This window comes from Eucyclogobius newberryi, unplaced genomic scaffold (assembly GCF_026437365.1).
Source record: "Eucyclogobius newberryi isolate DKJ021-1_F unplaced genomic scaffold, fEucNew1.0.hap1 SCAF_8, whole genome shotgun sequence".
In the NCBI taxonomy this organism is placed as follows: Eukaryota; Metazoa; Chordata; class Actinopteri; order Gobiiformes; family Gobiidae; genus Eucyclogobius; species Eucyclogobius newberryi.
The window spans coordinates 31,668,662-31,692,351 of NW_027316500.1; the positions used below are offsets into that span (position 1 = coordinate 31,668,662).

The following is a 23,690-nucleotide window of genomic DNA, read 5'->3' on the forward strand; positions in this document are numbered from 1 at the left end:
CTGGTATGTTGGCCCATTCCTCCATGCAGATCTCCTCTAGAGCAGTGATGTTTTGGGGCTGTCAGCGGGCAACACAGACTTTCAACTCCCTCAAGGTTTTCTAGGGGGTTGAGATCTGGAGACTGGCTAAGCCACTCCAGGATCTTGAAATGCTTCATACGAAGCCACTCCTTTGTTGCCGTGGCAGTGTGCTTGGGATCATTGTCATGCTGAAAGACCCAGCAACGTTTCATCTTCAATGCCCTTGCTGATGGAAGGAGGTTTGCACTCAAAATCTCACACTACATGGCCCTATTCATTCTTTCATGTCGTCCTGGTCCCTTTGTAAAGAGACGGCCCCAAAGCATGGTTGCCACCCCCATGTTTCACTGTTGGTATGACATGGTAATTGCCATAAAAGTTTCCATTGCATCCTGTTTCAGCCTCTTTATTAAATTAATTTCACCCAAAGATGTGTTTTTTTTATGGCACGTTTCCATGACAAATAAAAGTAACAAACGCCTCTCAAATAATAACCATCACTTTTTATTTGCAGTTAAAAAAACTCTTATTATATTGTATATGAAAACTTTCATATACAATATAATAATTGTATATGAAAAACAATCAAAAATCCGGACAGCGTTTGCAACAGTCGAAGAGAAAGGACCAGAGAACATCAAAAAACATTTTTAATGTAAAGGATTCAAAACCAGTGACATAAAATAAAACCACCACATTCAGAACAGTAAATATAATGTCTGAAATTAAACATGGTCCCGTTTATAATAAGTGATTATTCAGGACAAAAAAAGAGCATAAACCGGACCATTTTAGAGTAAAAAATAAGGCATTTCAGCTCAATATCTCATCTAAACAGTAACTCTGAAAGTCAAACTCTTTTTACCCGTCACTGGAAACTTACATTCTTAAAAAAGCACAAATCAAGATAAAAAACATGGAATTCAATCACTTTTTGACTTTGAGTATATTTTGCAGATGGTTCTCATTTACTTGATGTCTCCAGTGTTTTGTCTTTATATATTGATGTCAATAATCGTAAATAAAAGTTCAATCTTAACTAAACATTTACTATAAAAACACTTTTTTTTTAAGGTTTAATAATTCGTCATTAACAGGAAACAATATTTATACAAATATAACGAAATATTTTCACGGAGAAGGCGGAGATGTTGGGGATGTCGTCCTCGCCTCCTCCTTAGATCATGTTGTCCTCCTCCTCCTTGCCTCCTCCTCGCCTCCTCCTTAGATCATGCCGTCCTCCTCCTCCTCGCCTCCTCCTTAGATCATGTCGTCCTCCTCCTCCTCGCCTCCTCCTTGGATCATGTCGTCGTCCTCCTCCTCGCCTCCTCCTTGGATCATGTTGTCCTCCTCCTCCTTGCCTCCTCCTCGCCTCCTCCTTAGATCATGTCGTCGTCCTCCTCCTCGCCTCCTCCTCGCCTCCTCCTTAGATCATGTCGTCGTCCTCCTCCTCGCCTCCTCCTTGGATCATGTTGTCCTCCTCCTCCTTGCCTCCTCCTCGCCTCCTCCTTAGATCATGCCGTCCTCCTCCTCCTCGCCTCCTCCTTTGATCATGTTGTCCTCCTCCTCCTTGCCTCCTCCTCGCCTCCTCCTTAGATCATGTCGTCCTCCTCCTCCTCGCCTCCTCCTTGGATCATGTCGTCATCGTCGTTGCTTCCTCCGAACATGTCGGCGAGCTTCTTGAAGCGCGGGCCCCACTCGTGCAGGTAGTGGAAGTCCTGGTCGCCGGAGCTGGACGAGTTGAGCGACGAGAGCGAGCCGACATCCGAGCCATCGCCCTCGTCGTTGAACACCAGCAGCAAGTCGTTGGGCGTCACCGTCAAGTCGTTGTCCGCCACCTTCAGCTTCTACAGGGACAGAGCGAGATCGTTAGTGTTCTGTAAACCTGCTCCTGAGGGACTTTAGTTTGGCAGCTCGAGTTTAAGATGCGGGAGGAGATGGAGGAGATGGAGGAGATGGAAGAGATGGAGGAAATGGAGGAAATGTATCTTTGCCGTTTCCCAGGAGACTGCCAGAGTTTTTGCTCCATCTACTGGCTTCAGAGGGAATTACACAGATTAATAATAATGTTCATTTGACTTTCGACCACCTTAAAAATTAAACACTGACCATTGAACTGACGACTAAAATATTGTGCAAGTGCGAGTAATGATTCATATTTTGATGCATTTCTGACACAAAACGTTTTCCTCTCGATACTTTTCTGTGGATGAAACGGTGGTTTAACAAACGAGGATGTGTCGTGACTGAACGTTTGTGCGTCTTACGTCATCGATGAAGTTTCCGATCTCGTTGGGATTGGCTGGTCGAGGGCGAAACTGCAGAGCGGGCAAGAAGTTTGGAGCCACGTCTTTTCTGAAGACTTCAGGTCTGTCATCCAGGGCGCGGTGGAGAATGCTCAGGTCCAAAGTCTGAGGGAGATAATCGAGTTTAGACCAGACGCACAGTAGGACCAGAGGGGAGAGATAAGGGAGGTGAGGGAGATAAAAGGGAGATAAAAGGGATGAAGGAGATGCATCTTTGCCTTTTCCCAGGAGATGACCAGAGTTTTCGCTCCATCTACTGGCTTCAGAGGGAATTACACAGATTAATAATAATGCTCATTTGACTGTCGACCACCTCAAAATTAAACACTGACCATTGAACTAACGACTAAAATATTGTGCGAGTGCAAATAATTGATTCATATTTTGATGCATTTCTGACACAAAACGTTTCCTCTCGATACTTTTCTGTAGATGAAACGGTGGTTAAACAAACGAGGATGTGTCGTGACTGAACGTTTGTGCGTCTTACTTCATCGATGAAGTTCCCGATCTCGTCGGGATTGGCTGGTCGAGGGCGAAACTGCGGAGCGGGCAACAAGTTTGGAGCCACGTTGTTTCTGAAGACTTCAGGTCTGTCATCCAGGGCGCGTTGGAGAACGCTCAGATCGAAGATCTGAGGGAGACAATCGAGTTTAGACCAGACACAGAGTAGGACCAGAGGGGAGAGATAAGGGAGGTGTAGGAGGTGTAGGAGATGTAGTGTGAATAGTAGTGGTTTCAGCACCTGCTCGTCTTCTCCTCCGCCCTGCTCGTTGTAGTAGTAGATAATGTCTCTGTCGTCTTCTTGAAGCAGAGGTTCTATCTGATCCTCTTGTTTATGTCGAGCGAAGAGCAGCGGCAGCAGAACCATCACTGAAACCAAAAGTCAGGTAAAAGTGAAGCTGCAGTAACCCTGAACCATCTGAACTGACATGTCGAAGTTCACTTTATGTCACGGACGATCCTAAAGCAGGATATATAATATGATAATATATAGTAATGTAGATCATTAGCTCTGCCCTGTTCACCCGACGCCTGCCCCTGTCCAGGGTGAACCCGCCTCAGGCCCAAAGTCCCTGGTGGTAGAACATGGATGAGTGTAAAGTGAACTCACTGAGCAGGAGCATGATCCCGGCCAGCACCCCCAGGAGAATGGGCAGAGGTGGTCCTCCTGCAGCTCGGCCTTCACACATCACGTCTGGACCTTTGCAGGAGCAGACCTGGGCCTTGACCGTGGACAGTTGGTTCTCACCCTCAGCGTCATACACCTGCAGCTGCACGTCGTAGAAGCCCGGGTCCAGGTCTGTGGTCAGGAACAGGACGATCCCAGAGTCTGAGGAGGAACGGGTTTATCAGACTATTACAAGTTTATTGCACTGTTGTCGTTCATGTGTGCACGCCAGAGGCGGAGCCAGACATTCTAAACATCCGGGGCTTAGCCCAAAAAGACAGGGAGGGGGTTCATTCTGGCCAATATGATGTGGTTTTAGTGCAGTTACAGACAGTAGCCCTCCAAAGGCAAAGACAGACTTCTGAGAGAGCTCCTCCCTCCACAACACGTTGAACAGAACAGCAGAGGTGACATTTAGTTATTCAAGAAATTGTACATCTTGGTGTTCTTTAAAACAATCAGTGACAAAACAAATATGAAAAGCATGCCCCTGACTGGGCTTGAACTCACAACACTAATGACCACAGACTCATGCTATGCTGTCTAGGCGAATAGGCCCTCAGTTAATAAATGACTGTTTTAGAATTATGTTGATCTTTATAAAAAGTAAAAGTCAGTCTTACCTTTAGCAGACAGCTTCCTCATGAGCTGTTTGTCCTGTAGTTTCTCTGCTTTAGCTTTGTAGAGGAATAAAACCTGAGCCACTGCTACAACCACAATGACTTCATGGTTTGAACAATCATGTGCTGTTGTCTCTTCTACGTTAGATAATCTTTGTTTTTCAGCACATGTTCTGAATGCTCTTATTTATGCCCTTCACTTTTTGCAAAACCTCAGTTAAATGATGTAGAAAAGGCCAAATTGGTCAGATTGCATGACGTGCTGTAAACACTGGGCACTTTCTACGCTCCCGCCCACTTTCTACAAGCAGCAAATCATACATCAGTTCAACAAAAATAACCAATGCAACGGGTAAAGAGAATTGAGCCTCTGCTGGATTTGAACCCTGGTGCCCTGCATCCCAACCCGATGCTCTACCTGTAGCGCCACAGGCTTTTGAACAAAGCTCCAGGGCTCAAGCCGCAAACACAGGGCCTGGCTCCGCCCATGGTGCACGTGTGTGCGTGTGTGCGTGCGCGCGTGCGTGCGTGTGTGTGTGTGGCGCGTGTCGTGTGTCACTCACTGTTGTCAGTCATGTGTGCGGTCCAGTTGGCCATGGACAATCCTTGCAGTTCGACTCTGAACGGGGCAGAAAAGCCCGGCCCGTCTTTGTCGGTGACGCTCAGCAGGTGAGGCACTGGTTCTTTGTTACACACCTGAGCAGAGACAACACACAGGAAACACACAGGAGAAACACAGGAAACACTTTAGAGCGACTGAAGCTGCTACGTCCAAACATTTGCATTTAGTCTGGGACAATAGAAGCTGAAAGCCTTTTTAAGGACTGACGGGAAACAAAGAGCCTTGTTTGATAGAAAACAAAGAGGTTTAGTTTCTGTTGATGCCAATAACACCTTTCAAATAAATATCTGAGTTCCCGCTCCTGATTTGCAGAATGACTCTTAGATGAGAGTTGAAACGTTCAGATAAAACAACTGAATATTTTTCTACAATCGACCCTTCCTGGACGAATGAGGGATTACACCCACAAACACATTAGAACGACCAAGTCAGACGAGCTTAATTTCTGAGGAAACGCCAAGACAGAAACCATTTCAATTTGAGCCAATCAAGGTAACAGATTGTCTTTAAATTCACAATTCAGCGCCCAAAATCACAGGCTTATTCTCTGGACCAAGGGTTATGAAATAATAATCAGTTAGTGCTGACCTTGATGTCGCGGTCATCGATGGACGGGGCGTTGTCGTTCACATCCTCCAGCTTTATCTGCAGAGTTCCTGTTCCTGTGGCCGGAACCTCGTCTGGAGAAAAGAGGAGGAGGGACAACAACTTAAGACTTTATCCAGAAACGCTCCAGTTCACATCAAGGACAACAGGATTAGAAGATGATCTAATATTACCGTATTTTCCAGACTATAAATCACACCTTTTTTCATAGTTTTGGCCGGGGTGCGACTTATACTCCATATTATTCGTTATTTTCACACTGGCAACCACAAGAGCGCTCTAGGCTCTAAGCGACGCAGAAGAATAATCTGCACTTCCTCTACCTCCAGAGTTTGTGGAGTTATTTAGAAGTGTCTCAACCTCAACAGCTTCAGGCCAGTGGCCCTCACGTCCCACCTGATGAAGACACTGGAGCGGCTGGTCCTGGGCCACCTCCGCTCCACCGTGAGCCCAGCCATGGACCAGTTGCAGTTTGCATATCGGTCTGGCATCGGAGTGGAGGACGCCGTCATCTCCCTGCTGCACCTCTCTCTCTCTCACCTGGAAAAGCCTGGCAGCTCTGTGAGGATCCTGTTCTTTGATCTTTCCAGCGCCTTCAACACCATCAGCTCCTGAGGGACAAGCTGGAGACGGCTGGTGTGGAGTATGACCTGGCAGAGTGGATCCTGGACTACCTCACAGACCGACCCCAGTTTGTGACACTGTCCTGCAGAAGTTCTCTGACGACTCTGCCATCATCGGACTCATCACGGACGACGATGATGCGGAGTACAGAGGACTGGCGCAGGACTTTGTGGACTGGTGTCAGCGGAACCACCTCCTCATCAACGCGGGGAAGACCAAGGAGATGGTGGTGGACTTCCGCAGACGCCACCCCACTGCCCCCTCACCAGTGAACATCCAGGGACGGGACATTGAGAGAGTGGACTCATACAAGTACCTGGGTGTTCATCTGAACCACAAACTGGACTGGACTCATAACACAGACGCACTGTACAGGAAGAGCCAGAGTCGGCTCTACCTCCTGAGGAGACTCAGGTCTTTTGGAGTGACAGGGCCACTCCTGAAGACCTTCTCTGACTCTGTGGTGGCATCAGCTCCTGTAGGTGTGGCCTGCTGGAGCAGCAGCATCACAGAGAGGGAGAGGAGGAGGCTGGACAAAGCTCCGTCATGGGCTGTGCTCTGGACCATGAGTGTCGCCCCCTGCAGGACACTCTGTCCACTCTGGAGAGCAGCTTCAGTGAGAGACTTTATCTATTTTTTAAATTATTTTTCCCCCTCCATTCCCTATTAAGATATGAGAGGAGTTTTGTTACTAAGAGTTTTATGTTTTGTTCATAAGAGTTCTTGAATTAAGAGAGTTTTTTGAAACATCCTATAATCTGTCCTTTCCTTCTGTATCTACTGCGTTGTAACAATGAAATTAGCCATGTGTGGACATTAAAGGATTATCTTATCTTAAGTGTCACAGAGGAAGAAGAATTACATGGATTTAGTGATTTGGGGTAAAACTGATGCTTTGGTAAACTTGTTAGCATGTTCTTTATGCTATAGTTATCTGAATAACTGTTCATATGATACGTTAACATACCAGACACTTACCACAGTTCTGTCTGTGCCTCATGTAGCTGAAAGTGTTAGCGTTAGCATACGTACACCTATTCACCATGTTCTTTAATGTGTTATTTATTTTAATGCATTTCAAGATGAAATGTCTGCTTTTGGTATTGGATTTTATCAAATAAATTTCCCCCAAAATGCGACTTATATAGATTTTTTTCTTCTCCTTCTTCTTATGCATTTTTTGGCTGGTGCGACTTATAGTCCGGAAAATACGGTTGTTTCGGTATGATAGTAACATTATCAAATGTACAAAGATCATGGTCTAGAGAAGCTTGTAATATAAAGCCCACAATATTATTGATGTTGTCATGACGATATTTTGGTTGTTGTTGAAGCTGCCGTGACGATGCTGTAAAAGCTGCAGGAGGAGTGATTATTAGCGTGGTTTGCACCGTTGTCGTAGGCGCCGATCAGAGCTGTATAAATGTCGTTCTTCACAAACACAGACTCTCGGTCCATCGGCGACTTCACTGTGACCAGTCCAGTGTCTTTGGCCACGTTGAGCCAGCCGGCCGGGTCGCTCACGATACGATACCTGAGACACAAACATGAGGGATCACCTGACACGCCTCCCGCAAACCCCTCCCACAAACCCCTCCTACAAACCCCTCCCATAAACCCCTCCCGAGACGCCTCCCACAAACCCCTCCCACAAACCAATCCCACAAACCCCTCCCACAAACCCCTCCCACAAACCCCTCCCTCAAACCCCTCCCACACACCCCTCCTGAGACGCCTCCCACAAACCCATCCTACAAACCTCTCCAAAAAAAACCTCCAGAGACCGCTACTGCAAACCCCTACCACAAACCCCTCCCGAGACGCTTCCCACAAACCCCTCCCGAGACTGATACCACAAACCCCTCCCACAAACCCCTCCCGAGACTGCTACCACAAACCCCTCCCACAAACCCCTCCCGAGACTGCTTCCCGGGACACTCACATGACTTTCTGGTTGCGGGCCGTGTCGGGGTCGTAGGCCGTGTACTGGACCACCTCAGATTCCAAATCCAGGTCCTCGCGTTTGGAGACCTGCTTTACGGTGGGTTTGAAGATGGGTGCTTCGTTTACATCCGCAACTGTGACAACGACGGTTGCCGTGGCGGTGGGCAGCTTAATGGCGAAGGGCACCTCATTCTCCACGGCGACCAGCAGAGTGTGAGTCTGACTCTCCTCGAAGTCCAGGCCCTGGGACGGAGCGAGGCACAGGTTTATTTAAGTCAGGAAAAGACAAATCTGATGCTTTGTATCAGTCGTCTTTAAAAATACTCCAATGACACTACTTTGGCATCTCATGTTTTAGAACGTAAGAAAAGTGTTAAAAAGCGTTAAATGACTACGGCGTGTATGGAGGTGCAGCCAGTAGAGGGACAAAAGTCAACTCCTGACAAGGGAGTGTGAATTCTATAGACGAGTAAAAAAGCTAGCTTTCCTCTGACATGCTAATGTGGCCATGTTTGTGGATCAGAGCCACTCAGTAGTGATGAGCCAAACGAGTTGAGCTCTGAAAGTGACGCTTGTGTCGGGCTGTGTCACTCTGTGTGTCACAGTCACGTGACCAACACATCTGTGTCATGTGGTGTCGCTCGTGTCAGAAGCTGAAGCTGCAGCGCGAGACTCAAGTCTGTTTTGTGCTTCACTGGGATAAATATTTGCCAGTTCCTCTTTGAGGGAAAATGGTGATCACGTCATTAAAGGGAACACTTCATGTTTAGCCAATTATTACTCCCTGTGTAAATTATGATAAATCACCACAGGTACTATCCCATCAAAGAGGTTGGATTTTTTTTAAATACAGGAAGTAGTGCTGAGTAAATTGTTAAAGTCTGACATGTTGGTCCAAAACTGCTCAAAGTGAAGAAGCGGCTCCTACAGATTCAAACATTTTCATGTGTCTGTTTTGGTTTTCTTGGGGGATTTTTTACTTTTTTGTTTTTGAAAAATGTAGCACAAAGTAAAATGTTGGCGTCCTGATCAAACGGAGCCAATGAGGCCCTGGCTACACACACCAGATAGGTTTATACAGACCTAACAAATCTCTTCCTTGGGCATTTGTTCCAGCTCAAATTAGGTGAAACTTGTATAAAGAAGAGGGGCAGAACATTTTAACCAAGTATGGGTTGGAATATTGTTCAGTCTGAAGTCTTCTAGAGGGAAATATTGATGAAATACTAAAGTTTATACTTTAATATTTTGGCCTTTTTGTTTGTACAATCCACAGAACGATTACCATCACCACAATATGAGTCTTTTGTACCTTTGCAGTGGAGATGATTCCCTCCTGTTTGTTGGGGCCGGTTTCCACGAAGAACAGCCCATTTACGTCGCCGTCGACGATGGTGAATTTGGCGTTCCAGGCCGGCGTGTGGGCGTCGTCCTTGTCCGTCACCAGCATCTTCACCACCATAGTGTCTTTCTTATTCTCAGCGACTGTGGCCGTGTACTGAAGAAATGGAGAGAATAAGACCAGGACCGAACCAAAAACACAAACCAGGACTGAACCAGGTCTAAACCCCGCCCTCACCTGCGTTTGCTCGTAGGCCGGGGCGTTGTTGTTGCTGTCGGTTACGGTCAGAATGACTTTAGTTTTCCCGGTGAGTCCATTTCCTTCCATGTCGGCCGCCTGGATCTCCAGAGTGTACTTTGTGTTCTTCTGTAACAGACCAGATCCACAGACTTGAGGCCACAGCCACAGGGCAGACGCGGCAGAGTAAAGCAAGTGAGACCTTTAGATTGAAACACACCTCTTTGTCCAGGCCTTGAGCGTTCACTCGGATGAAGCCGTTGACGGGGTTGATGGTGAACATGTCGGATGAGGGAGTCTTTGGCTCCTGGTCCAGGATCTTGAACTGAATAAGAGTGTTAGTCGTCCCCTCCTCATCTGCGTCGGTCGCTGTCACCTGCAGGATGTTATAATCTAAAGAAGAAAATGCAGAGTAAAATGTATTTATCTATTTGTATTTATTCATATTTTATGTTTATTTTATTTTAATTGTATGTTTTTTAATTTAATTAAAATTTAATTCTAATTTAATTCTAATTTTAAGTTTATTTATTCTATTTTATTTTTAATTGTATTTTTTATTTATTTTTTAGGGTTAGGGATAGGCTTTTATTTAAAAAAGAAAAAGGTTTACAAGTAAATGTGGACCAGTGAATTGGCCCAGACGGATCAGTGTTTGGATGTAAAACCCGCACACAGAAAAAGCCATGGACCGGACAGGCAGCAGATCCCAACAGTCATTATTCTTGTAAAATATGAAAACTGGACACATGTCAATCACACGTCACTCTCAATTTCAGAACTATGCATTTGGAACTCAAAACTCCGATCATGGACACAATCAATGGATACCTTTGGAATATATTGCTGGGAGCAGGGAAAACACAATCACAAACAATAGATGACACAAACTGGACCGACATCACTGGCAAACGGAAAATGGACCAATTTGAGCGACTCTGGAGTAAATGGGAGGATTATTTAGACCTGGTGTGCATTAGTATCATTTGGAAGTGTCTTTTATTTGCCATGTTGTGTGGAGTTGAATGAGCTGCGTGTGCGTTACATAAAGGTGCATAATGAACAGAGGTGATCATTACTGAGAGGTGACGACTCTGCCACTTCGCCAAAGTACGTGTCGTTGGTAAAGACCGGCCGGTTGTCGTTCATGTCGATCACAATTAATTTAATCTCCTCGAGTTCTTCATCCTGACCGGAGCCTTCAGCAACAGCATGAACCATGAGCTGAGAAAAGGACAAAGTGTTAATACTAAACATGAAAGGAAAGTCAACTCTTCCACATGAGCCATTTCCAAAAAGCATTCTAAAGTCTGTACTTCAGGAAAGTTTTGAGTGGAACATAAAGTCATTTCACTGGAGAAACTGGGATTAACCTCAGAATTTCACAAAATATGAAAACCACAGAATGAAGTCAACACTTTGAGTCATTTGACATGTTTTATGTATTTAAATAGAGCTTATGAAAGACATTTTGACTGATTCACAATGATCAGACAGGATTTATTAACAGAATGATATATACACTTAACCAGCCAGATCTAAAAAACAAAACATGGCAGTAATAATAAGTCTGGACGCTGAGAAAGATTTTGACTCCGTTTGTCGGCCTCAATTTAAAGTGTTCAAATCAATGATTTAGTCATAAGAAATATTGGGGCTTTTTACAACAGTCAAATATTCATTCATTCATTATTTTCTACCGCTTGTTCCCTTTCAGGGTCACGGGTGACTTTGGGCCTTAGGCGGGGAGACTCACAATGTAGTGGTCAGTGGCTTCTCTGTCCAGAGGCTGTGTCACATAAATCCTCCCAGAGGTCTTGTCCATAGTGAAGAGTCCCTCAGGAGGCTGATCGGCCCCGGGGCCCGTGATGCTGTAGTGAAACCCACCAGCTTTGCCTTTGGGGGATTCGATCTAAAAACACATTTACATCCAGTTCAAGTTTCTGCTGCTCTTTCTGCTCAAGAGGACGATTAACACTCCTGCAAACACTCCATAGGTGGCGCTGTTACTGTAAAAGGGTTAAATACTCTCCTACATATTACACATGAGTTATTGTTCTTCTTCAAACATGCTTTTTAGTACTTCTGCTTTTGTTTGAGAACTGAAAATAATGTGTTTAATATTCATTACATTTCACTTTGATTGAGACAGATTTTAGAGCTCTAAACTGAATGTTTATAGAATATTTATGAAGTGTTTTAATTACAATTGACATTTAGATTTAATGATACAACGGTCTTTGTTTGGGCCTTTGTGAAGTTTCTCACCCGAATCCCAACTGTCTTTGGGAAAGGACCTTCTTCGTTTTCAGGGAATTCTATAACAATAGGCCTCTTCCTCTTCAGGTCTTTAGGGAAAGACTCCTCCTGAAACGCACCAACACAACTTTAATGTTTAATACAGGCCCCGGTCCAGAGTCCGGTCTAGTCCCGGTCCAGAGTCCGGTCTAGTCCCGGTCCAGAGTCCGGTCTAGTCCCGGTCCAGAGTCCGGTCTAGTCCCGGTCCAGAGTCCGGTCTAGTCCCGGTCCAGATGTCCTAAAGCCTGATGTGACCTATGATGATCGGTCCAGATGATCCTGGTTTCTTACGTTTCTTGTAGCTTCTCGTTTCTGGCGACTGGAAACGTCTTGAACAAGAACCTGAGCGACGGGCGGAGTCTGAACAGAAAGACAAACATTTGAAGACGTTTGTCAAAAGGAGAAAGAGTAGAAAAGAAATATACACAAACTACTGCATACATGCCAGTAGGGGGCAGCGCTGCACCAAGAGTTGAGGAGAAATCTATTTGACAAAGAAGAAAAGAAACAGATCTACCTCCGTTTGTCCGTGGGTGTGGTGCTTCTCGTGGTTTCCCTGGTGACGCTCCTGGTGCTGGTCTCCCTGGTGACGCTCCTGGAGCTGGTCTCCCTGGTGACGCTCCTGGAGCTGGTCTCCGTGGTGACGCTCCTGGTTCTGGTCTCCGTGGTGACGCTCCTGGAGCTGGTCTCCGTGGTGACGCTCCTGGTTCTGGTCTCCGTGGTGACGCTCCTGGTTCTGGTCTCCGTGGTGACGCTCCTGGTGCTGGTCTCCGTGGTGACGCTCCTGGTGCTGGTCTCCGTGGTGACGCTCCTGGTGCTGGTCTCCGTGGTGATGCTCCTGGTGCTGGTCTCCGTGGTGACGCTCCTGGTGCTGGTCTCCGTGGTGATGCTCCTGGTTCTGGTCGCCGTGGTGACGCTCCTGGTGCTGGTCTCCGTGGTGACGCTCCTGGTGCTGGTCTCCGTGGTGACGCTCCTGGTGCTGGTCTTCGTGGTGACGCTCCTGGTTCTGGTCGCCGTGGTGACGCTCCTGGTGCTGGTCTCCGTGGTGACGCTCCTGGTGCTGGTCTCCGTGGTGACGCTCCTGGTGCTGGTCTTCGTGGTGACGCTCCTGGTTCTGGTCTCCGTGGTGACGCTCCTGGTTCTGGTCTCCGTGGTGACGCTCCTGGTTCTGGTCTCCGTGGTGACGCTCCTGGTTCTGGTCTCCGTGGTGACGCTCCTGGAGCTGGTCTCCGTGGTGACGCTCCTGGTTCTGGTCTCCGTGGTGACGCTCCTGGTTCTGGTCTCCGTGGTGACGCTCCTGGTGCTGGTCTCCGTGGTGACGCTCCTGGTGCTGGTCTCCGTGGTGACGCTCCTGGTGCTGGTCTCCGTGGTGATGCTCCTGGTGCTGGTCTCCGTGGTGACGCTCCTGGTGCTGGTCTCCGTGGTGATGCTCCTGGTTCTGGTCGCCGTGGTGACGCTCCTGGTGCTGGTCTCCGTGGTGACGCTCCTGGTGCTGGTCTCCGTGGTGACGCTCCTGGTGCTGGTCTTCGTGGTGACGCTCCTGGTTCTGGTCGCCGTGGTGACGCTCCTGGTGCTGGTCTCCGTGGTGACGCTCCTGGTGCTGGTCTCCGTGGTGACGCTCCTGGTGCTGGTCTTCGTGGTGACGCTCCTGGTTCTGGTCTCCGTGGTGACGCTCCTGGTTCTGGTCTCCGTGGTGACGCTCCTGGTTCTGGTCTCCGTGGTGACGCTCCTGGTGCTGGTCTCCGTGGTGACGCTCCTGGTGCTGGTCTTCGTGGTGACGCTCCTGGTTCTGGTCGCCGTGGTGACGCTCCTGGTGCTGGTCTCCGTGGTGACGCTCCTGGTGCTGGTCTCCGTGGTGACGCTCCTGGTGCTGGTCTTCGTGGTGACGCTCCTGGTTCTGGTCTCCGTGGTGACGCTCCTGGTGCTGGTCTCCGTGGTGACGCTCCTGGTGCTGGTCTCCGTGGTGATGCTCCTGGTTCTGGTCGCCGTGGTGACGCTCCTGGTGCTGGTCTCCGTGGTGACGCTCCTGGTTCTGGTCGCCGTGGTGACGCTCCTGGTGCTGGTCTCCGTGGTGACGCTCCTGGTGCTGGTCTCCGTGGTGACGCTCCTGGTGCTGGTCTTCGTGGTGACGCTCCTGGTTCTGGTCTTCGTGGTGACGCTCCTGGTTCTGGTCTCCGTGGTGACGCTCCTGGTGCTGATCTCCGTGGTGATGCTCCTGGTTCTGGTTGCCGTGGTGACGCTCCTGGTGCTGCACTCGGACCAGGGCGGTGAACTTGTTCCCGTTGGAGTCCCAGGAGTGGACGGAGAAGTGTCTGTGGCCGTCGTGCAGAGACACGTGTCGCTTCACCTGGACATTCGAGGGCGACGGGAACAAAAGCACCAGATGAAGTTAAAGGTTCATCTGAGTAACCGTGACAACTGAAAACAAGTCTTTCGTAGAGTTTGTCGAGTTGAGTTTTGTTGGATAAATATCACAGTTTTGGACAGTACACGAGACGCTTCTGCCTCTTTTTGAGCTCATGGTTAATGATCAAACCTTCTGATTGATAAATGAATGTCAGCGTTAGATAAACAGATGTCAACACTTTTCTTACTTTTCTAGACAACAGACTAAATGGGAACGACATAACTCAAGGACACGATATAGTCAATGAACAGAATCATCTCGACAGTCACACATTTCTGCATTTTCCTGATTTATTCTACAGACATTTCACATTTGTCCTCAATTATACGGTTTGAACATGTTTTTGCACATTTCTGTTGGATTGACATAAAAGCATCTGACTCTCTTCATGGTGAATGTCCCAAACACTAATGAAAGCTGTAGTTTTAGTCACCGCACACAGGTGTAACGTGTGCGTTTGTCTCACCGTGAGCGCTCCGTCGCTCTGAACGGAAAATCCAGAGTCTTCGCTGTGGAACACGAACCTCCTTCGATCCGAGCAGTCGCTGAACTCCACTGGAACAGAAACAAAACCTTCAGGATCGACACGAGCGATAAAGTGTTTCAATTACTCTTGTGCAATTTCAATTTGGCTTTAGCAAACAATAATGGACAATATTTAAACAGCTAAGAGTTTATATCAGGGGTGTCAAATTCATTTGGGCCGCGGGCCGAATTTTGACGCTCAGGCTGGGTTGCGGGCCGAACATAACGTAAAACATAAAAATATTAAAAATATAAGAAATAAATAGCTTTATATAGCCTCCGCTGTTTTAAAGCAATTACGTCAGCGTTTGTGACTTTGTGCACCTTCCTCCTTCCCTCTTCTAATTATCATTCTAATTTATGAGAATAAACACTTTGCATCTTAGCTGGAGATGTGGTCATTGCTTGTGAAGGATGTCTGTGCCAAATTTAATTTGTCTACATCAAAGTACATTTTTTCATCCCTTTCAAAATGCTTGTAAACCAAAACACATATAAATCAATGACAATATTTGTCAGGTTTCCACGGCAACATACTTGTTGATGGAGGTATGCCATCCCTGGCTTTATCAATCAGAATGGTAAATGGCAAATTTGATTTGACTATATTTAAGTACATTTTTTGACCTCTAAATATTCAAGGGGGCGCTGTAGAGCCTCTGTATAACTTACAACTTATATGTTATACATCATACTGTTCAGCTCATAATTTTACCCCAAACTTATCTTAATACCAGGAAATAGGACATGTCATTCCAGAGAAACGCAAGTTTTATCACAAAAAAATGCCATTTTTGTTAACGAGCTTGCCACGCCCACATTTGGAACTGTATCAAAAATCAAAATAATTACCTCTAATCACACATGTGTTAAGTTCATTTTGAAAAATGTTCAAGACTTTTGACTGAAAATCCAAAGTGGGAAAAAATAAAGTATGAGGTGTTAAAATTCTGGGTTCCACCCACAATGGCTGACTCCCTATGAGGTTTAGGGTGGGATCATAATACAATTTTTTACTTGTCTTGACATGAGGTATGTATGTATCAAGTTTCATAAGTCTAAGACAAAATATCCCCATCAGTGTAGATGGCGCTAGCGAGTTATTTTGCTATTAAAAAAATTTTACGCACAAAATAACAATTTTTTTACGATCCTGAATTGTTTGTTAAAAAAAATTTCGTTTTCGTTAATTTTCAGGGCGTCAAAATTGAGGTGATTTGTGGGAGGAAAAATAAATAAATAATAATAATGGAAACTCTTTTTTCTGTAATTGTTTTGTCGTATAAAATCTCAAGCTAGAGTCACGTAATTTTGTCACATTGTGCCCAGTTACACATTCAATCCTTATAAATATTTTCAGCTGTCTACAACACATAAATGGTCTTTTATGAATTTTTAAAAGTCAAATTTGGAGAGGGCGCTAGAGAGCCATTTTATTAGCTAGCCACTACATTTGCACATTACTGCGTTCAACTTTAAAATCCCCACAAACGCTACGTCAAAACTTTCCCCCCATAAAATGTGTAAGAAATGTAGAATTTTTTTTAAATTTCCATAAATCGCAATTTTGTTTAAAATTCATGATGACCATACCATAATACGTATCAGCTTCAGAATTCACTACTTTGCTCATGGGTTTTGTGTCTTGTGGCAAAGGTTGAAGTGATTTTGATCAAAACTGTAAGAGAAAATGCCAAATGTACGACGAGGTGCACATTTGTCAGCGCCGAGTTTATCCAATATAGCCGACTTCCTGTATGACTTAATATTATGTCATAATATTATTTTTTACATGTCCTCCCATGAAATATTTTTGGGAGTGAGCGTCATATTTTTACGGCCACTTTTTTTGGCGTCGGGCTCCCATTGGCCCCATGTTATTTGATTTTTGAGGTGGCGCTACTGAGCCGTCTTTTAATATTTTTTCACGAAACCTTCACTCAAAATTAGAATTTAGAGTTCTAAATTAGAACTCACTGAGTTCTAATTTTCGATATCACCCACGAGCATATCCATCTTTGTTTAGTACTCGATTTTTGCAGTTTTCCAGCCCCGGTACCAATTATAATAAGTCCCTCGCCGGGACGATACTTGTCCTTCGGCTCGGGCCTAATTACACCAATACTGTGCTTCAGTTTATGTGCATTACAACTTCAGAGTTGATCTACACAGAGATAAACATTTGACTTTATAACAAAATAAACTTCTCAAGATCTAAAAAAACTTTTAAATGTACTAACTAACATTTCCACGTCTGTGTATTTATCTGTACACCTGAACTGACTCACCACTAAACTTCTACTCAAAAGTGCACTTCTACCTCAGCAGCTCACACAGCAGTGCAGCAGAGCCCCGTGGGGGAGGGGCGGCCACCGGCGGCATTGTGGGACGCGTAGTTTTCTAGCGATAAAAACGGTTACGGATGTAACTACGGTTCTATGAATCGATTTTTAAAAAAATATAAAAAAAACTTTTTTTTCTTCTTTTTTTTAATATACATTTGAAATGTTCGGCGGGCCAGATTAAAACGTCTGGCGGGCACTGATCTGTGCTTTTCGTCTTTTACCAGATGTTCAAAACTAAATAAAGTGAAATCATGAAAGTAAATATTTGAACATATTCTGACTGTTTCTTTCACATTTATTTATCCACCTTCCACAAAGGAGCTGAACCCTTTGGGAAAAGAGCGGCAGGATAAAGGTGTTGTACCTTTGCCGAGCCTCATGCCGGAGTGGAGCCGCCTTCTGTCGACTCTGAAGAGGAACGAGTCAGAGGAGAAACCAGGAGAACATGATGGAGCGTCTGTGGAGAGCGAGCATGAGGTCTGCAAGAGAACAAAGACTTTAGACCTTTAGTCTGAGATCAATATGGAAATATCACTGCAACTCAGATCATAAAAACATTCATGTGGAATCAGCAAAACTGTGAGGAAGAACTAACACATTTTACAAAACACACTTTAATCACCAGAACCGTGTTTTGCATGAACCAGTTTCCCACGTCTAAATGTGAAGATGTCACAATTACAAAATACACAAATATTCACTGTGATGGCAAAATACACAATGAGATAATGTCATGAACGTTGTTTTGAAAACAAGCACCATTATTTTGAGGAGTATTATTGTGATAAAATGTGAATATATGATTATATTTCTGTGATGTATTTTATCTGCATAATAGTGATATATTATCTGCATCATTAGTCTAAGAGAAAAACGGGTGTGTGACAGCATTTGTTTGTGAAGGGGTCTAAAGATGGAGCAACGGAATGTTTACTCAGGGGAGTTTGGGTAACACCCCAGGGGGGGAGTTGCACCCCCTCTCTACGGAAAAATACCAACTGTTGTAAAAGACAAGTGCCTTGATGTGAAGCTGACCAATGAGAAATGTGACCCGCCTATTCCAGAATATCTAATAAAAACAACCTCCATGAGAAAAAAACGGGGTGAGACGCAGGAGGGTCACGTAGGCTGCTTACAACAGCCTGCGTGAACCCGTCCCGGCGTTTTCTCCCAAGCTTGCCACACAAACATCTGATATTTCTGTGTCGTTTCATATTCTAAGTTGAATTGTTTTCTCTATGTGTTAAGGAATAGCATTGGTGTATGTCTCATTCCATGACATTTTCGACCCAGAGTTTAGTCCTGGTTTAGACCTGGTTTAGTCCTCGTTTAGTCCTGGTTTAGTCCTGGTTTGGACCTGGTTAAGTCCTGGTTTAGACCTGGTTTAGACCTGGTTTAGTCCTGGTAAAGACCTGGTTCAGTCCTGGTTCGGACCTGGTTAAGACCTGGTTTAGTCCTGGTTTAGTCCTGGTTTGGACCTATTTAAGACCTGGTTAAGACCTGGTTTAGTCCTGGTTTAGTCCTGGTTTGGACCTGGTTAAGACCTGGTTTAGTCCTGGTAAAGACCTGGTTCAGTCCTGGTTCAGTCCTAGTTTGGACCTGGTTAAGACCTGGTTTAGTCCTGGTAAAGACCTGGTTCAGTCCTGGTTCAGTCCTAGTTTGGACCTGGTTAAGACCTGGTTTAGTCCTGGTTTAGACCTGGTTTAGACCTGTTTTAGACCTGGTTTAGACCTGGTTTAGTCCTGGTTAAGAGCTGGTCACACGGGACGAAGCCTGTGCAAAACCGGGACAAATCACTGGTTTGGGAGAAATGCACTTCTTCCCGATTGTTGGACTATGGGCTTTGTTTTACCGGGACCGAGTCTTGGATCACTCCGTGGACGGAGTGGACTCTTCTGCCCCGCATAGGTAAGCGAACCTGGGCACGCAGGCTGTCACGCACCGCGGCCTGCGCTGGAGCTCCGAATGTATCACGTTTATCGTGTTCCGCTCACGCTGTAGAATTAACATGAGTTTTATTTAGGCGCGTAGACACTTACAAATGGCATGTCATAATGTTCAAAACTCGGACTTGTTGTGAACCGAGGAGAGAGAGAAGAGTCTAGATGAAGACGCTGAAAGCCCGGACGTACCTTTCTACAAGTTGTGCCTTCTTTCTGCTAATACGACGTCCTCTGCACCGTAAACATCGCTTCAACTAATACAGAATGTTCTTCTACTTTATGCTGTTTCAGCTTCACTCCTGGGACGTCATCTTCTTTGATGGCGATTTCCTGTCATAGTCGCTGTTGTTCTGCCATTTTCCCATGTAATATGAAAGTGTTTGACTAACATACAGGACATTTGTAGTGCTCATTAATATTCTGAGGTCACGCCCGCGCAGCACTATTACATGAAAACTTCAGCTAACTCGAGTCGGAACCGCATTTTGATACAGTAATTAGCCATTTAGCTCCGGGACTTGATGAGAAGTCACACAAACCAGAGGAAAAAGCTGTTGTGAAGCACTAAAGTAGTTGCTGTGAACTTGTGTCAAAATAAATCGTGTAGAAATACGAGCAAAATGATATTTTTTGAGGGATAAATTAGTTGGCAAAAGCACAATCAAAATAGTCCAGGAAATTGAATATTCCAATTGTTGAGAGTTGTAATTAATTAATTGAATGAAATAAAGAAAAATCAAGCATTTTTTCAACTCTTGTACCCTTTGTTGACGCGACGACGTAAAATGTACATAATGTCGCAATATACAATTATTTGTTGGGCAGGATCAATGAAACTTTAGAATTTGTATCTTTAGACTTCCTGAAGTTGATTTACCACGGGTTTCACGAGACACCACGTGTCATTTGACACAAAATCAATGACAGTTCGCAGTGAATCCACTTCACCGGGTGTTTTACTGACTAAAGAATAATGCGACAGAAAGCGTTCGACTCAAACAAACTAATCTCACCTGTAACACGATGAGCAAAGCGCCCAACGCCGCAAACGTGGCCGTCCCCATCGGAGTCGTCTTCTTCTTTGGTGTTTTATGGCGGCAGGTATCCAAGTAGTTGTTGTTGTTGGTGGTGTTGGTGTTGGTGGTGTTGGTGTTGTTTTATGGCGGTTGGCATCCAAGTGTTGAATTACCACCAGACTTTAGTTGTTGTTGTTGTTGTTGTGGTTTTATGGCGGTTGGCATCCAAGTGTTGTTGTTGTTGTTGTTGTTGTTGTTTTATGGCGGTTGACATCCGAGTGTTGCATTACCGCCAGACTTTATTCCTTAGACTTTGTCGTAGTCCTAAAAGTTCTTCTTCCAGTGCCTTGACTTCCAGTGCTTTGTCCTCAGACTCTGTCGTAGTCCGTTGTTGTTGTTGTTGTTGTTTTATGGCGGTTGGCATCCAAGTGTTGCATTACCGCCAGACTTTATTCCTCAGACTTTGTCGTAGTCCTCAGACTCTGTCGTAGTCCGTAAAAGTACTCCTTCCATTGCTTTGGTGTTACAAAGCCCATGAGGTCATGATATGTCTTTGTGACTAGAATAGTTGTTGTTTCAGAGACCAACCGGCTCTATTCCAGGGAGACTCTTCTTCATCTTCCTCTCCTTCTTTGACGTTCGGTGCTTCCACCGTACAGCTTTATTCTTTAGGCTTCATTCTATAGGCTTTAATATGTCCACTGATGTCGCCGCTTGGTAGCCGTGCGTCTACGAGACTGGGCGAGGACAGGAGACCACCCCCACCCCCATCTCGTCACTCTGATCACTCTGACTCCCCACAAGCAGACCCCCATCACTCCGACTCCCATTTAGAGCCTTTAGCCTGTTTTCTATATCTGCCCAATCAAGCTCCTTTGTTCCAAGGAATCTCCCTGCAGCTTTAGCAATGATCCTGATCCTTTCAGTTCTGCTTTGAGTCTGAGCAGCACAGTTTACAACATCCACCATAAAGAGTACAAAATCCTCTCTATCCACAACCAGGGTATTCTCATTAATTCTGGAACCTGCACACTTGGGACCTCCACTCTTGAAACCTTCACACTTCTTGGGAGCCACGCTGTCTTTCTCATTTCGCCCTGGCTGGGAGCAGCGCTGGCTCCTCTCTCTGTATTTACTCTAAACTCGTTACTTGAAACTTTCTTGACTGCATCTGCATAGGATATACCTTGAGAGACCTTTATTTTCTGCACCTCAGCAGCTCTTTTGCTAAACCTGCATCCCCCGTAGGCAGAGCTATGTTCTTCCCCACAGTTACAGCACTTCAGTTTTGCTCCCACGTCACACTTCCCATACTCGTGATCTCCTGCACATTTACCACACCTTTGCCTCCCTCTACAGACCGCCGCAATATGCCCAAAGCGCTGGCACTTAAAGCAACGCAGGGGCGGCGGAACATATGGCCTGACACTATAGCACATGTACCCAATGAACACCTTACTAGGCAGGCACCTCCCTTCAAGTGTTACCATTACCGACAAGCTGTCACATCTTACCCCAAACCGGGTCACCTTCAAACGCCTAGCGTCCACCACCGTAACTCCCGTAAAATTCTCCTTAACTTCATCCACAGACGTCGCCGTAGGGACACCTACGATAACTCCTCTGACCGTGTTTCTTTCAGCATCAGACACAAGAATGTCCTTTCCACCCAGACGTGTAGTTCCAATCGCCTTCCGTTGCTGAGCCGCGTCCTTGCACACGACCAGCAGCGAGCCATCTCTAAGGACACTCGCACTCTTGATCACTCCCACAGCTACAGTTAGGCTCTTTGACAATGCCACTGAATTCCACTCCTTAAAGGATGCACTATCCTGTGCAAGCTTTATGATCACCTTACAGTCTCTGCTCTCACCCCGGATATCAATAGCTTCAGCCTCATCCTGCTGCTCATTCCCAGAACCCTCGGACGAGCTAAGGGACTTTTTACGTTTCCGGGCACGTGCAGGCAGAAAAGGCTGCTCCTCCACGCCGTCCAGAACGTCTTCCATCCCCGATCCACTCTCCTCCGCCATCTCCCGTCTCTCCAGACCGGGTGTTGAGCAAGGTCTCCTCACAGTTTTGTACTATAATGGCGGTTGGCATCCAAGTGTTGCATCTGTTGTTGTGCCCAAGAGGTCATGAGATGCCTTTGTCATTGTATCCTATGGCTTTATTCTTCTTCTTCTTTGGAGTATTATGGTGGTTGTTGTTGGTGGTGTTTTATGGCGGTTGGCATCCGAGTGTTGCATTACCGCCAGACTTTATTCCTCAGACTTTGTCGTAGTCCTTAAAAGTTCTTTTTCCATTGCTTTGGTGTTATAAAGCCCATGAGGTCATGAGATGTCTTTGTTATTGTATCCTATAGAAGTTGTTGTTGTTGTTGTTTTATGGCGGTTGGCATCCAAGTGTTGCATTACCGCCAGACTTTATTCCTCAGACTTTGTCGTAGTCCTCAGACTCTGTCGTAGACCATAAAAGTACTCCTTCCATTGCTTTGTTGTTACAAAGCCCATGAGGTCATGATATGTCTTTGTGACTAGAATAGTTGTTGTTTCAGAGACCAACCGGCTTTATTCCAGGGAGACTCTTCTTCATCTTCCTCTCCTTCTTTGACGTTCGGTGCTTCCACCGTACAGCTTTATTCTTCAGGCTTCATTCTATAGGCTTTAATATGTCCACTGATGTCGCTGCTTGGTAGCCGTGCGTCTACGAGACTGGGCGAGGACAGGAGACCACCCCCACCCCCATCTCGTCACTCTGATCACTCTGACTCCCCACAAGCAGACCCCCATCACTCCGACTCCCATTTAGCGCCTTTAGCCTGTTTTCTATATCTGCCCAATCAAGCTCCTTTGTTCCAAGGAATCTCCCTGCAGCTTGTCGTATCCTTTAGAAGTTCTTCATTCATTACTTTGGTGTTTCAAAGCCCATGAGTTCAAAGTATGTTAGAACATCCTCTTGCTCCTCATCCTCGGCTCAGTCTCCAACACATCCCAACTCTATAAACGCCTGTGCTATATAAGTAAGCAGCTAGCGTTACATTATTGCCAGACTTTATTCTTTAGACTTTTTTTTTAGACTTCATTCTTCAGATTCCTCCAAACTTTATTCCACAGCTTCTTCTTCATCTTCCTCTTCTTTCTTCTAAAGAAAGCGCTTTTGTTTAAATACACATTTATTTTAGAATCTTATGTTTCATTCGCTCCTCCTTGAACCGACCATAACGTGATGGAGGGGTTTGAGCGCCCGAATGATCCCAGGAGCTATGTTGTCGGTGAGGTGGGGCCAAGGCAAACAGGTCCTGGGTGACGGGTCAGATAAAGAGCGGTTCAGAAGTCCATTATGACGTACAACAACAAGGGTTAGTTATGTCACCTGGATTGGCGTCACTGGGGCCCCATCCTGGAGCCAGGCCTGGGGTGGGTGCTCGACGGCGAGCCCCTGGTGGCCGGGTCTTTCCCCATGGGGCACAGCCGGGCACAGCCCGAACGAGTGACGTGGGGCCGTCCTCCCGTGGGCCCACCACCCGCAGGAGGATCTATAAGGGGCCGGTGCAGAGTGATCTGGGCAGCAGTCGACAGCAGGGGCCTCGACAAACAGATCTCCGGACGCATAAGCTAACTCTGGGGACATGGAATGTCACCTCGCTGGGGGGAAGGAGCC

At 46.0% G+C, this 23,690-nt stretch overlaps 1 protein-coding gene across 1 annotated transcript; it reads right to left on the minus strand.

The window, feature by feature from the left end:
• Positions 1 to 1,613: 1,613 nt before the first annotated feature.
• Positions 1,614 to 20,076, minus strand: LOC140350814 (B-cadherin-like). The gene is made up of 20 exons (XM_072436330.1): positions 20,025 to 20,076; positions 17,433 to 17,547; positions 14,665 to 14,753; positions 13,949 to 14,138; positions 12,309 to 12,370; positions 12,083 to 12,151; positions 11,762 to 11,860; positions 11,250 to 11,405; positions 10,573 to 10,717; positions 9,714 to 9,886; positions 9,494 to 9,622; positions 9,227 to 9,412; positions 7,913 to 8,157; positions 7,362 to 7,504; positions 5,329 to 5,420; positions 4,682 to 4,814; positions 3,442 to 3,660; positions 3,073 to 3,200; positions 2,818 to 2,961; positions 1,614 to 1,868 (listed from the first exon to the last, which is right to left on the minus strand). The coding sequence occupies exons 1-20, from the start codon at positions 20,073 to 20,075 to the stop codon at positions 1,614 to 1,616; spliced, it is 2,823 nt and encodes a 940-aa protein (XP_072292431.1). The 5' UTR covers position 20,076.
• Positions 20,077 to 23,690: the final 3,614 nt, after the last annotated feature.

Bases quoted from the DNA above. Each gene is read 5' to 3' on its own strand.
- LOC140350814 (XM_072436330.1), bottom strand. From the start codon at position 20,075: ATGGGGACGGCCACGTTTGCGGCGTTGGGCGCTTTGCTCATCGTGTTA. The intron at 11,406-11,761 runs GTGAGAAACTTC...ATGTGTTTTTAG, and splicing joins CAAAGACAGTTGGGATTCGG to ATCGAATCCCCCAAAGGCAA. The intron at 3,661-4,681 runs GTGAGTGACACA...GTTCCTCCTCAG, and splicing joins CGCACACATGACTGACAACA to ACTCTGGGATCGTCCTGTTC.